The 14,347-nt window shown below is 40.3% G+C and overlaps 2 protein-coding genes across 4 annotated transcripts; one reads left to right on the plus strand and one right to left on the minus strand.

The window, feature by feature from the left end:
- Positions 1–330: 330 nt before the first annotated feature.
- On the plus strand, positions 331–9,565 carry LOC112223474 (centrosomal protein of 55 kDa). Of its 3 annotated transcripts, none has more exons than XM_024386495.2 (9): positions 331–462; positions 1,029–1,237; positions 1,652–1,924; positions 4,504–4,557; positions 4,701–4,851; positions 5,858–6,159; positions 6,563–6,634; positions 8,553–8,684; positions 8,832–9,565. In XM_024386495.2, exons 2-9 carry the CDS (start codon positions 1,052–1,054, stop codon positions 9,030–9,032), a joined length of 1,371 nt encoding a protein of 456 aa, XP_024242263.1. In that variant the 5' UTR covers positions 331–462; positions 1,029–1,051; the 3' UTR covers positions 9,033–9,565. The 3 variants fall into 3 exon arrangements, with proteins under 3 accessions (XP_024242263.1, XP_042161407.1, XP_024242264.1); XM_042305473.1 differs by having other exon boundaries at positions 366–462; positions 1,038–1,237; XM_024386496.2 differs by lacking the exon at positions 331–462 and adding an exon at positions 490–712.
- Positions 9,566–10,572: 1,007 nt separating this feature from the next.
- LOC112223472 (retinol-binding protein 4-B) lies at positions 10,573–12,609 on the minus strand. Its single transcript, XM_024386494.1, has 6 exons — positions 12,526–12,609; positions 12,085–12,191; positions 11,784–11,920; positions 11,453–11,559; positions 11,030–11,242; positions 10,573–10,864 (listed from the first exon to the last, which is right to left on the minus strand). Exons 1-6 carry the CDS (start codon positions 12,560–12,562, stop codon positions 10,845–10,847), a joined length of 621 nt encoding a protein of 206 aa, XP_024242262.1. The 5' UTR covers positions 12,563–12,609; the 3' UTR covers positions 10,573–10,844.
- Positions 12,610–14,347: the final 1,738 nt, after the last annotated feature.

The following is a 14,347-nucleotide window of genomic DNA, read 5'->3' on the forward strand; positions in this document are numbered from 1 at the left end:
GAGGAAAATAAGGGTGGGTGTGGATTTCTTTGACAATGGCAATGTGCTGCCATCCTGTGTATGTGTTGACAGAGGATGACAGAGGGAAAGAGTGGTTCAGTGAAAGTTGGATAAGATGGTAGATAGTTGACTAATTGCATGCTGCTATTAAAACAGGATAGTGATAGGACCAAAATAAATATAGACTTAGCTAATCGTATTTTCCATTCATATTTATCTATTAATTTGTGTTCCATGGCAAGTTTATTGTGTGCTCTGTTATTGGTCTGAGCAATAACAGTACTCTGTCTCCATCTAGTGGTGGTTGATTAAAAAAGGAGTGCCCGCGTCATCTGACACCCGGATATGACGCTTGACGCGCTGCATTCAAACTTGTTTTCAACTTGGAAGCAAGAAAGTGTCCGTTTCATTCTCATAAATCAAGCATCCTAGGTTGTTATTTCGGAAACAGAGTTCTACATTGTGAGTTATATTTTCTAAATATTTATAGACGCATCCATACATGTTTTATTAACAATAGAAAAGAGTTTGGGTTGAACGAACAAAAGTTTAGCTAGCTAAATAAGGACGGATTGCTGGCTAACTATAGCTGTGTTGTTAGGCAGACCAGCACCTACTGTACAGTATTTAACTTAGCTAGCTAGCTAGCTTTAGCCACCAACTCAAGAAAAATATATAGCCAACAACCTAGCAGATGGTCTATATCTTGTTGGTAAGATTATGTTATATTTATGTCATTCAGTTATAACGTTTTGGAGAAATGTTTTTTTTCCGGTTAGGCATGTTCTGTTGTTTTGGGCTTGAGTTTGTTTTATGTTTGGCGTGCCAATTTAAACAAATCACGTTAGCTAGGCCTCACTGCAGGTGCGACATTTAATTGGATGTATGCCTAATTAAATAAACAAACTTGAGTATATCCTATTAGATTTACTACCTAGATGTAGTTAGCTTTGATTGAAAATGTGCAATTGAATGAGATGTGAGTGATTTGAATTGTTATACATTGACAAAAAAAAACGTCAAACTAGTTTTTCTAGGTAACACGTCAGACATGGCATCAAAAAGCACCAAGGAGATCATTGTCAACAAGTTAGGCTTTAAAACCAGTGGCTCAAAGCAAGCAGACATGGAAATGGACAGACTCAGGAAGGAAAATAATCACCTGAAGAAGATGATGGATGAAATATCAAAACGAACGGCGAGGCCACCAGACTTGGACAAGAGCAAATTGCTAGAGGTAAGTTAACTAGCTAGCAAAATGACAAAGCATAGTAGCTTGTGCAGAAATAGACACTTGTGAGATGCTTAGGCTAATCTAGTATTGCCAGTCAAATGATTATTATTAAGTCCAAATGGAATGGGGTTGACACCGTAGTGATGAGGTAGCCTACATCCATAAACAGGAAACATTTCAAACCAAAACAACCTTTGCACTTTATGTTCATAAACTTGTTGTGACCACCAATCACTTTCACTTTCACAGTGTGGCTTTGTAACTGTCTGTGGGTTTATCATTGAGAACATCATGGGCGTGTTCCTTTGAAGACGGTTGGCTTTTGAAATTGTCTTGATGGAGTTGTGATAATATAAAGATGAATCATGTTCATTTAAGAAGAGAAATAAACTACCAAAATGTTGCAATTGATTGCAGAGAATTCTGTCTCTGGAGACGTTAAGGGAGGGGAACAATCAGCAGCTGCTGGCAAAGGACAAGGAGGTGGAGACTCTGAGACAACAGCTGAGTTCCAGTGGGGGAGAGGTGGTGGCATCGCTCCAGTCTCAGCTGGACCAGGGGAGGAGAGAGGCAGAGCACAGAGAGAAACTCTTCCAGTCTCTCTCGGAGGAGACGGGGAACCTGAAGAACAACTTGGTGGCAGTGTCTGCAAGGTGTCAGGAACTGGAAGAACAGTTTCCTGATTTCCAGGTTGGTGAGCGGAATCTGCAGGCTGCTGAGGAGGCCTAGAACTTGTTCCATTGTGTTAACCAAGGATCAGTTATGGAGAGGATGTATGTGTGACAGGAAGACACTTCAAGGTTCACGCCCCTCAATATTCAATCATTACAGTTTCCTGTATGAATGTTGTGGTTAGGCTGGGACATTCAAAATCTCAAGGTGAAATATTATTTTTGAACTCTAGATGGCAGCCTTTGCTCTCAGAATGGCCCCTCTGACATAATACTTGTTAACTCTCAGCTCAGGTGGCTTTCGTGCAGGGTTGCGTACAGTATGACAGAACGGGGTGCAACATTGAATTAATCTGAAATGGCACTGTTCTGAACAACCAGTTGAAAAGCGTTGTGATTATGGTGGCCCACAGGGCGATTACTGTATCGTGTACTGCATAGGTTTTGTGTTTTTAGATGGTCACACCCATATTGATCAGGCCACAGCACCAAACGTAAGCAAATTTACCTCAAAGGCTATTGACAAATGGTGCACACAGTTTTGGGGAAGCGTGTTCAGTACAAACCGTCACGCAACATAGCAAATGTTGAAGCTATCTGAACGCACCACAGGGCTACTCAACAATATTCTTATGGGGGCCACTTTTTTTAAAGGTAATTGCAGGGGCACCAGACATTTTCGACTATCAAAAACAGCACACACCATTATAAAGCACTTAAATGTTGCTAAAAGTAATTAGGTTGTTTTTAAAATCCTCTGAAAACAGGATGTTCTTTTTACTGCCCTAACACACTGATGGTAATAACATGGACCAGCAAGCTATTTGATTCTCTATTTTAGGAGGAAGGGGGGGTAGCCTAAGCTTTGGAGGAATTTCCTCCAGTAATTTTTTTTTTTTTCACTCCCTTCTAATATTTCCTGCACGACTTCATGGAGAGAAACAGAAGGCACGTACGTGTCCCTGAAAGTCTTCAGGAATGGCGTGATATTAGCTTATTGCACACTGTTCACACAAATTCATAGGAAGATTTATTTGGAGCTGCTAAAAACCACACTGATAGGTCATTTTGGCAATAAACATCAGAATTTTGTCTCCAGATTTTTTTTTAAACTAATGTTCAGAATTGATCAAGGGGCCAGTCTAAATTGATTAAAAGACTGGATCTGGCCCGCAGCCACCAGTTGAATAGGCTCTGACAGCATTTCCTATTTATCATCTTTCATGATTCAAATATTACATTTATTTTCCCGATCTCTTATCTATCTAATCTTCTTAGTGTCATATTTCTAAGAGTGAGAATGACAAGTTAGCCATTTTATGATTACAGAGCTTCATAAGCATTTCATTGTTTAACCTCTTTGACCACTCTACCAGACGAGTATGACAGACCCTTCCCTCTGATAAAATGAGTTTTCCCTCACTTTAAAGCACTGTGGTATGGGAGGAAATGGTTTACCACTAGTCTTATTCATGGATAGAGAACTATTTTATTATCTGTGCTCTAATCCATATGTAACTTTCAAATAACCATGAGACTATGTTCAAGGCAATCCACCTCCCAACAGGCCCTCATCACCGAGGGCATTACCCTCCGCAACATAACCCCCACCGCACATGTTCAGTCATACAGGATGGGCAGACCATCTGGGAAAAGGTTGTCAAGCTTATGATCCCAGTCCCTCTCCTCTCGAGGTGGAGTTAAGGGCCTGAGCAGACCAATGGGTTTTACAGCGGCGCAGCCTTGAGACGTCCCGCCTCCTTAGGTCATAGGTATCATGTTCCTGGTCTTACCAGGCAATCAGATGTCAACCTGTGGGCCAACTTTAACATCATCATTATTATTATTATTATGAGATGGGCCTGGCGTCGCTCTCCAGGGATTGCAGAACGAAGGCAGCCCCTCCAGGGATAGTTGGGCCTTGGTGTTATTGAGGATGTATCCCAGCCAGGCTGACTAGGCCTCTGACTGGTTAAAAGACACCCTAGGCATTATATTATTGTATGCAGTTCTTTAACTAGAGGCGGCTTTGCATTTAGCTAGGCTTTACTGCCCTTTTTAATGATTTTATTATGTCCTCTTTAATCTTGATTTCCTTGTGTTTTATATATATATATTTCCACACGCTGAGTTTGGAATAATAGTGAAAATTATCATTATACCCTTTTAGTGGAAGAGCTGTTTGAAAAGACTGTTTTGGTGGGATGGAGTTTTGGCTTGCCTGGTGACATCACCAGGTAGTAAATTAGTTTAATATTCCAATAAGAAAGTGTTCCAAACTACTCTGCCAATAACATCTACTTTTCCTTTTCCCACTACTCCCAGAAATTCCTAGAAATGGCTCTTTGCTAAGAAGCTATTTTTGTTTTAAATTCAAATGGTCACAGTAAGGTACTTAATTGTTACCCAGAAATGATGTGATATTCCGATTAAAAACGTCTGCATTAGACTTTTTAAGTAAAACATCCAAGACTCGTCTCCCACAGACCCACATACAACAGACCATGTCTTCATGTAGAAAGTGATTGTCTCTGTTGTGTACACCTATGCAATTGTTTTGATATATTATAATACCCGTGTTTCTATACTGTTTGATAGAATGGCAGGGTCCCCACCGGTGAGGTTGCAGTAGTTCAGGATCACCTGAGAGATGTGAGTTGAATAACTTGTCAAGATTAAAATTGCCATTTTGTTTTCGTCTTTGTCTGCTCAAAAATCGTAGTGCGTTGAGTGCTAAGGAAAACTGTATAACCTAACCCTTACCCCCGTGTGTCTTTTTTCCTGGGTTCCGTAAGGCTTTGGAGAAGAACCAACAGTGGATGGTTTATGACCAGCAGCGAGAGGCCTATGTCAAGGCAGTCCTGGCCAGAACCCTTGAGTTGGAGCAGCAACTAAATCAAGCCAACCAAGCTCTCCAACAACAACACAAAGAAGGCGATTCAGCCGGTAAAAAAACAGGGCCTCTGAGCCAGTGTGGGATTTGGCACTCGTTTGCTGTTAAGAGCAAATCCACTGTTAAAAATCGGCAGATCCCACAATGTTCTCCGCATTATAAAGGCTTATTTCATACACACACATTTTTTTCCCATGTGGTTAAAATAATTACCCTCTAGGCCAACGCTTGTCAGTCTGTGAATACAGCATTTCTTAATTGGGGTGGTTCTACTAAGCGAAGATGGAATTGTTTTAAGATAGTCATAGCACTGACCATTTAGCTTTTTGATTTAGAAAAAATATATATAAAAAATATTTGATGAAACATTTGGCCTTACTGCTATTAGCCTGTGGAAACGCATTGAATACCAGATTCGTACATGGAAAAACTGATAGTACAAATAAATAAATCTAAAGGAAGTTTGTTTTGAAGTGTCTGTATTATATCGAAGAGATATAAGAAGGATCAGGAAACTAGTTGTATTTTTTATACAGATTTAACCCCTTATTTTTGGCACTAAACTATCTATATAATTCCATTCATTTTTAAAGTGGTACCAGGCTGCTTTCAGGTTTGGCTTGTGGACTTCCTAGAGCAAATGTGCGTGTTCGTGAGAGACTCACCTTTCCATAGAGGGGTCATATTAGTGTGTAGCTCGAACCGTTCGGATGCTACTGACAGAAGTTGGCAGGTCGGCGATACTGACTTTAGACTACGCCTGTGACGCTTGTGGGTCTCGTAGACCTTATACTGCAGATGCCGAAAACGGCTATTGGCAGATGCGGTGGATTGAAAAAAATCTGATATCTCCAGTTTAAACAGATGGATTTTGTATTGTGCTAATTTGATTTCCTGAAATTAACTCAAGCTTATAATTAGCATTTACAAATTAGTTATAATTAGCTATTACAAGTGGTAAAGCAAAGTATACTTGACAAACTGTACTTCCTAGTGACCGATTCATAAGTGTTGCATAGAGGATCATATTTTATTGTAACCCTGCTTGGTTTTCCCCAGCACCTGAGAAGTCTTCCCCCCAGCTGCAGGAGTACTACGACAAGCTTCTGCTGCAGGCCAAGCGGGACGTGGAGGCCCAGAAAGAGGCTGCTGCGCGGGCCCAGGGGAGGTACGAGGAGCGCTGCCGGGAGGTGGCCGAGGCCAGAGAACAGCTCCAGGCCGAGCGCCTCAGCAGGAGACACAGAGTCAGCGAGGAGAGGAAGTGCTTGGCCGACCGGGCTGACAGGATGAGGTCCGAGCTGGACAGCATGGACGCCAGGTTGGAAGACGAGAGGAAGAGGTCTGCTGAGCTTCTGCTGCAGGTACTGTTATACACCAGGGAGATACTTTGTGTGGTTTATTGTGCAACTTTGTTTGACCAGGTGAGTTAATTTATAAAGCATTGTTATTTACAACCATGACCTGTGGATGAGTTGCTGGGGAAAAGTTGGTTTTTAAATGAGTCGGGTTGTGTCTCGTTGAATATATACCGATCTAACAGCAGTTCAATGTAGTTGGGGATTAAATAAAAATGTTCTGTGCTGAACGATATATACCCACTGGAGAAGGGGGTTCGATCCCGGTCTCAGCCACTTTCTCGCCAATGCTCCTCGTTCTTCTTCACACCCTCTACACTTTCCCACTATTCTTTCAAAAGACACAGTAATACTGAATGTCGATAGGACCTCCAATTTCCTTTAAGACAAAATACTGTTTTCTGTTCAGGTGAATCTACTCCAGAAATCTCAGTTAAATCAAAATGAGGAGCAGAGGAGAGTTTCTGTACTGGAACAGCAGGTATGTAGGTTGTTTATCCATGCATAATCACTTTACCCCTACCAACATGTACAAATGACCTGGACTAACCTGTACCCCTGCACATTGACTCAGTACCGGCACCCCCTGTATATAGCCTCGTTATTGTTATTTTATTGTGTTACTTTTTATTTGTTTAAATCGCTTTAGTTTATTTAGTAAATATTTTCTGAACTCTTTCTTGAACTGCATCGTTGGTTAAGGAATTTGTAAGTAAGCATTTCACGGTAATGTCTACAGTGCCCTCCACTTACATTGGCACCATTGGTAAACTTGAGCAAGACAGGCTGTAAAAAAAAATGTCTTTGCTGTTTTACTCTTGGCCTTTCATTCAAAATATTCACAAAAAATCTAACCTTTTAATTGAAGTAAAATTATTGGAAAAAATACATGTGAAATAAATATTTTTCTCCATAACATGTCTGCCACAATTATTGGCACCCCTATAAATTCTTATGAGTAAAATCTGACTGAAGTATATTCCAATTCATATTTTATGTGTTTAAATTCAACTGAGTGATTAGGAATACTTAAGTGGTAAGCCATGACTTCCTGTTTCACTGGGGTATAAATATGAGGTGAAACACAGGCCAAGTTCCCATAGTCATCCATCACTAGAGAATACAGTAATGATGTGCGACAAAAGTTGTTGAGCTGCACAAATCAGGAAATGGCTATAAGAAAATAGCTTACCGGTTGAATGCCCATTTCTACTATCAGGGCAATAATTAAGAAGTTTAAAGTAATTGGAGGTGTTAACAATTGGCCTGGAAGAGGACGTGTGTCTATATTGACCCCACGCACAGTGAGGAGGATGGTAAGAGTGGCCAAAAAAACAGCTGGAGAATTGCAGACGTTAGTTAGGTCAGAAACTCTACAAAACTACGATCAGACGCCACATATGTAACCACAAGTTGTTTGGGAGGGTTGCCATAAAAACAACAAACCCGGTCATCAAACAACAAACTCAAGCGCCTACAGTTTGCCAAACGTCACTGGAACTTTCAATGTGACCGGGTTCTGTGGTCAGGTGAGACCAAAATAGAGCTTTTTGGAAACAAACCCCAGAGGTGGGTTTGGCGTAGACAGAAATATATCCATGCAGAAAAGTACCTCATTCCCACTGTGAACTATAGTGGTGGATCTTTGATGTTGTGGGTCTGTTTTTCTTCCAACGGCCCTGGACAACTTGTTAGGATACATGGTAACATGGACTCCCAAGTACCAGCAGATATGAAATCAAAATCTGACTGCATTTGCTAGGAAGCTTAAACTGGGCCATGGTTGGATCTTCCAGCAGGACAATGAACCACAGCACACCTCAACATCAGCACAAAAATGGTTCACTGACCACAGAATCAAGGTTTTGCCATGGCCGTCCCCTGGCCTAAACCCTATAGAAAACCTTTGGGATGAGCTGAAGAACAGTCCACAAGCATGGACCTTGGAATCTGGAGAGATTCTGTACGGAGGAATGGTCTCGGGTCCCTTGCCATGTGTTCTCCAACCTCATTACACATTATTGGAGAAGACTCTGAGCTGTTGGCAAAGGTAAGGAAGGAGTGCCAATAATTGTAGCACAGGTATATTTGAGAAAAATATTTGTTTTGAGTTAAGAATTAATTTTTTTCTTTCATTTGTTTTACTTTAATTAAAAGTTAAGATTTTTCAGAATATTTTGAAAGACCAAGAGGATAAACAAAAATAAAAAATTATTTACCAAGGGTACCAATATTAGTAGTCGGTGCATGTGACGAATACAATTAGATTTTCTATTGGCAACCTAAACCATTCCTGACTCTAGATTGTGAAATAGTCTGTTGTATAACATCTCTTATGCAATACAACATCCAAGATCTCTGCAGTGCTCTCTTGATTTGCTGTTGTCTATTCCCCCCAGATCCAGCTGTCTGCCAAAGACTTTGAGAACGAGAAGCTCGATCGGCACAGTTTACAGCATCAGTTGCACAAGGTCCTGAAAGAGCTGCGCAAGGCTCGGGACCAAATCACGAGACTGGAATCCAGCCATCAAGTAAGCAATTGCAAAATGTTGCAGTACACTTAAATTCTTTTAGACTTTTCTGCTTTTCAATTGTCATCATGAATACCTTTGCTATCTTCAGATAAGCAACTGTGGGACAATTGATTGGTTTCTATGTATTTTCAATTTCGTAAACAGCAGAGCGAGTCTCGTTTCTCTGAGCCAAGTTCTTACAACAAGCTGGAGTTTGATAGGCTGTCCATTGAGGATCCCATCCCCACCTCGCCCTCCAAAAGCCTTCTGGACGAGAGTTTCCTGGAGTGTCCAAAGTGTAGAGCCCCATACGCCACCAGTCAACACAGAGAACTGCTGGCCCACCTCGACTACTGTTTCACTTGAACAGCCTCAGGGGAGTACATCTGGCCATTCTCGGTCTTTTGTCTATAAGATATTGTATTTATATAATCTTATAAGAGGGAGTCTATTTGATTTGTGTTTATGCTCTTTTTACATGACGATGTTTCTTTCCCATTTTTTTTATGTGTCTACTGATGATCTACTGTAAGATCCTGAAGGTGTGTTTACCAATAAATCAGTGACTATTTTTGATTGACAAGAATAAACTATTTTGAATTATTATTATTATATTTTTTTGTGATTTCAAAAAAAATCTTATGTGGATGGTTTTGTCATAGAACGTATGTAAGATTAGAACATGAAACAAGTGTTCACCACATAGGTCCTTTATTTTTTCTGTTGTACCTCGTCTTTCTATAAGCATTGTTTGCATTCCTAAGGTTTATTCCATCAGTTTTAAAGGCCCAGTGCAGTCAATTTAGTTTTTCATCTGTTTTGTATCATATTGGTACAGCTGAGGAAACTAACACTGTAAAAGTACAAACAATTTTGACCAGTTTATTTAACTAGGCAAGTCAGCGAAGAACAAATTCTTATTTACAATGACAGCCTACCCGGCCAAACCCTAACCCGGACAGTTGTGCGCCGCCCTATGGGACTCCCAATCACAGCCTGTTGTGATACAGCCTGGAATCGAACCAGGGTCTGTAGTGCACTCTAGCACTGAGGTGCGATGTCTTAGACCGCTGCGCCACTCAGGAGCCAATGGATTGATCCCCAAGCCACAATCCTAATGCACCGCTTTAGTGTCCTCTACTCAGACAACACTGATATTCTTAACAAAATTCTTGCTTGAGAATAGTTTTTTGCTAAAAAGCCATTTTTCTTTATTTTTGACCATTTTAATGGACAACTATCACAGTAAGTTACTTGTTACCCAGAAATGACTTGATATTGAGATAAAAATTGCTGCACTGGGCAATGTTACATGTGTGAGTAAGGCCCACTTCCGCCTCAGTTCTTACTTTGCAAACCAGCTCGAATGAGATTGCATGAGTAAGTCCTTGCATTAAACTATTTAAGGCCAAGGATTAGCGAGGCTTCTCTTGGGTAGGAGTTCATGTGTCTATTCAAGGAATGTTACAACAAGGACTTAGCTGTAAGGTTACTGCTGCAGAATACTCATATGGTTGGTTCCAAGCAGTGCGTTATGAATAATTCTCAGTTTGATGCCTTTTTTTAAATTTTATTTATACATTTTGAAACCAGTTTGGTGATAAATAGATTATTGTCCTTTTTCAGATAATTGGGTGTCTTTGTTTTTCATTTGATTAGATTTTTGTTTTTGCCTGTATCCAAAAGCTGTCTTTGCACTTTGTTATACACTGTACAAAAATGTGCAATAAAGATGACAGTGCAATGGCTATCAACACAATCTTTGAGTAATTGTCTTTTTGTCACTGTTGAATGGAAGCCATGTGGGACCATGCAGTTGTATGAATGGCAAACCAACCTGATGACATCAGAGCACAAAGTATGACTTGAAACCCTTGATGCTAATAATACAAAATAAACACTGACATAGTACCATTGTGTTTTTATTTCAAAAAGTCATTCAAGACTACATCATACAATGTCAATCAGTAAAGTATCCTATATCCTTCCTGAGACATTCGGATACAAATCATTTGGTTGGTTGATGGCTGTCTTTGGTAACGGCAAAGTTCCACAACTGCTGGAAGGGGCTGGCCAGTGACGGTTGGTTTGTTTTGTTGTGGAACATGGTTTATATTTACAGCCTGATTCTGATATGTGGAATTTTACACCCATGATATCCATCTGACTAGTTCCAGATCAGCTGCTTTCACAGAAACCTGCAATGGAGGAATAAAACACGTTTACACATACTGCATATACTGAGCTTATAATTGATATTTGGATTCCATAATAGTTAATTAGACCAGAAGTTGCACAATTGGTTTTTGCACAAAAGTAAAGTATTACTTTGAATTACTAAATTTACTTATAACAACGCTTACCAGTGTGTGAAACACGTCTGTATTTGCCGAGGAAGCAGATCTCCTTTTTCTTGTCGGTGACAATCTTCTGGTCCTCAGGCCTCAGACCGGTAGGGTGGCGGGAGAAGATGAAGGAGTATCCATCCAGGCAGGTGCCGTCCAGGTCAACTTCTCTGCAGGAGTAGTGGATGGCATAGTTGTCGTAGTCAGTGTCAATGACCCAGTGGTCATCGTCTATGTGGAGGAGAGAGGAGACAGAATGATAGCAATGGTTGGTTTAACAGCAGGCTTTGGACAGTAGGCAGCTTCATCAATGGCATGCTATCATGTACAAATGAAGAATAGTCAAGTTATCATCAATAGGTAGTGGTGTAACGCAATGGAACATTCTGTACAACAATAGGAGATTTTAGTTTTGTATTTTGAGTCTGTAGTCTTTCTTACTTCCAGACTGGAGGTATGCAGCAGCACCCCAGTATCTCATCTTGAACTTGGCAGGGTCTGGAGTGTCCTCGAAGGTGCCGAACATGTTGGCACACATTTCCCAGTTGCTAAAGGGAGGAAAAGGAGAGTTTAAAGGGAGGAAAGGGGAGGATAAAGGGAATAAAAGTGGAGGATAAAGGGAGGAAAAGGAGAGTTGAAAGGGGAGGATAAATGGAATAAAAGGGGAGGATGAAGCAAAGATAAATGACTAAGTTCAGTAGAAGTGAATGCATGATGAATTTTAGAAGGTTTGAGAAACTATTTTGATCGTTTGGAAGTAAACAGAACTCACTTAAGGATGATAACTCTTCCCTGGGCAGTTGCAGTCATTTTGCCACTTCCATCTACTGAGAACTGAGCAACAACATTGTCCAGGAGGAACAGACCAACAGGATCTTTCTTGGCCACAGCATACCACCTACCAGTATACTGTAAGATGAAATGAGAGCTCTATCAATCTCTGCATAACATACAATGAATGGAATTCCAGTTGCATTCTACATTGAACATTCCAAGGCTGATAGATCAGATTGGACAAGAGCAGAGATACTTTATGGAAAGTGACATTTCGGAAATGTGAATTTTGTTCTTACCCTGCTTCTGTCGAAGTTCTGCATGACCTGAATGTTTGAAACCTGACAGTCCTGTGCCCAGCATGTCGCCAGAACACAGAGGGCCACACAGATTCTCAGCATGTTGCCTTGTTGATGGATCCGTGGAAGACAGAGCCCAGAGTCAAGAGAAAATATCACAACATCACAATCAATACATCGGGCAATATACCACTCCATTACAGCTTCAATCTAAAAAGGTTGCAAACTAATCAAAAATATGAAAAGTGAGTTAAAAAGGTAATTGATAGTAATAAAAAACAGATCTGCCAGAAAAACCCTAAGCAGAGTACATGTAAAACCCTAAGCACAGTACATGTAAAACCCTAAGCAGAGTACATGTAAAACCCTAAGCAGAGTACATGTAAAACCCTAAGCAGAGTACATGTAAAACCCTACTATCCCTTCCCATGCAGTTCATACCTTGTAAAGTCTGAGGTGCCTTAGAGCTGCTGTTCATCTACAAACAGAGGTTTTTATAGTGTAGAGTCCTGCCACAGCCTGGGTTGAGTAAGAACAACAACAGATGTGAGACAGCCCCTAACCAATTGGGAAAACATTACGTAACTCCAACCAAGACTCCCATTTTGTCCAGATGTGTTCTGCACATTTGACCCCAGTCCCAAAAATTTGTTTTTGCTGCCTTATGAAACATCTGTTGTGGGTAAAGGCAAGAGCATATCTGGAATACTATACATTAGACATACTCACTATCAATCACTAACCGTGAAATGTTCTGCTTCAGCAGTACGAGCCCCAGGTTAACGTCCAGATCCAGACATTGAAAGAAATGTTTCAGCTCGCTTTTTCCCCCTGGAACAACTAAAATATGTTACTTCTAGTTAGTCTCATCCCACTGGGCAAAAACTGGTTGAATCAATGTTGTTTCCATGTCGTTTCAACAAAAATGTCAATGTGATGATGTTGAATCAACGTAGAAAAGTGATTGGTTTTGAAAAAAGTAATCAACGTAAGGGAATTTTGTCTTTTTTCACCCAACGTTTTACCTAAATCCAATGGCATGATGACTTCACTTGTTGATTTCACTATGAATTCATGTTGGATTTACATTACTTGATAACTCAACCAAATGTAAATCAAAACTAGCTGTTGAACTGACCTCTGTGCCCAGTGGGATGTCATTACTCGACTTTTCTTAAAGGTTAAATGCAACCGTTTTTATCTCAACATCGAATCATTTTTGGGTAACAATTAAGTACCTTACTGTGATTGGTTGAAATTTAATGGTCAAAAATAAACAAAAATAGCTTTTTGGCAAACAGCAATTTCTCAAGTAATAATTTTGCTCGGACTGTCTGGGAGTGGTCTGAGTGGGGAGGGGAAAACTGAAAATTAGCTGTTATTGGCAGAGATGTTTGGAACTCTCTTTCTTATTGGTCTATTAACTAATTTACCGCATGGTTATGTCACCATGGAAAGCCAAAACTCCATCTCTCCAAAACAGGCAGACATTTCAGGCGGCCTTTTCAAACAGCTCTTACACTAAAAAGGCAATTTTCACAATTTTACAGTATCATTCCAACCTCATAGTGTGGAAATATTTATAAAACACAGGACGTGTCGTTTTTGACTGCACTGGGCCTTTAACATTTTTCACTTTTCACTCGAAAGCCATGTTAGGCAATCATGTTAAATATTATTTTATTGCTCAATGTTAGATAAATCTATAATAGATCCTATCCTGTATAGGACATCCTGTGGAGAAAAGAACATTGACTTCTAGTTTTCTATGCAATCAATATCAAAGAGAAAACATTTCAGTGAGTGATCAAACAGAATGAATCAATAGTTGTATTCCATTGATCATACCACACCAGCAAATACCATAGGACATTATAAAGGCTTATACACGAAAACAAGTTATAAAGCATTATACCTGCAGGCTGTATGCAAAGTGTTATGAAAAGGCCATATACAGGAAATGAGGCTGCAGGCACTTACTTTTATGGCCATAAAACCTTGATTTATGGTTTAAAGCTGCCAGTAAGCATTCCAGGTAGACATTTGTTTTTCTTTCTAGGACTATATAACTGTCACCCAAGGGTCCAGCACCCCAGAAAAGGAAACTCGGAAAAGCCAAACATGCGTCTTATGTAACTTGGCACGGCTAAACAGCAAAAAGCATAAGTTGCCCCAAAGAATGGCTGGACCAGTACAAGGTTCACCTTCCAACAGGACAACGACCCTAAGCACACAGCCAAGACAAGGCAGAAGTGGCTTCAGG

Source organism: Oncorhynchus tshawytscha, linkage group LG24, assembly GCF_018296145.1.
Source record: "Oncorhynchus tshawytscha isolate Ot180627B linkage group LG24, Otsh_v2.0, whole genome shotgun sequence".
NCBI lineage: Eukaryota > Metazoa > Chordata > Actinopteri > Salmoniformes > Salmonidae > Oncorhynchus > Oncorhynchus tshawytscha.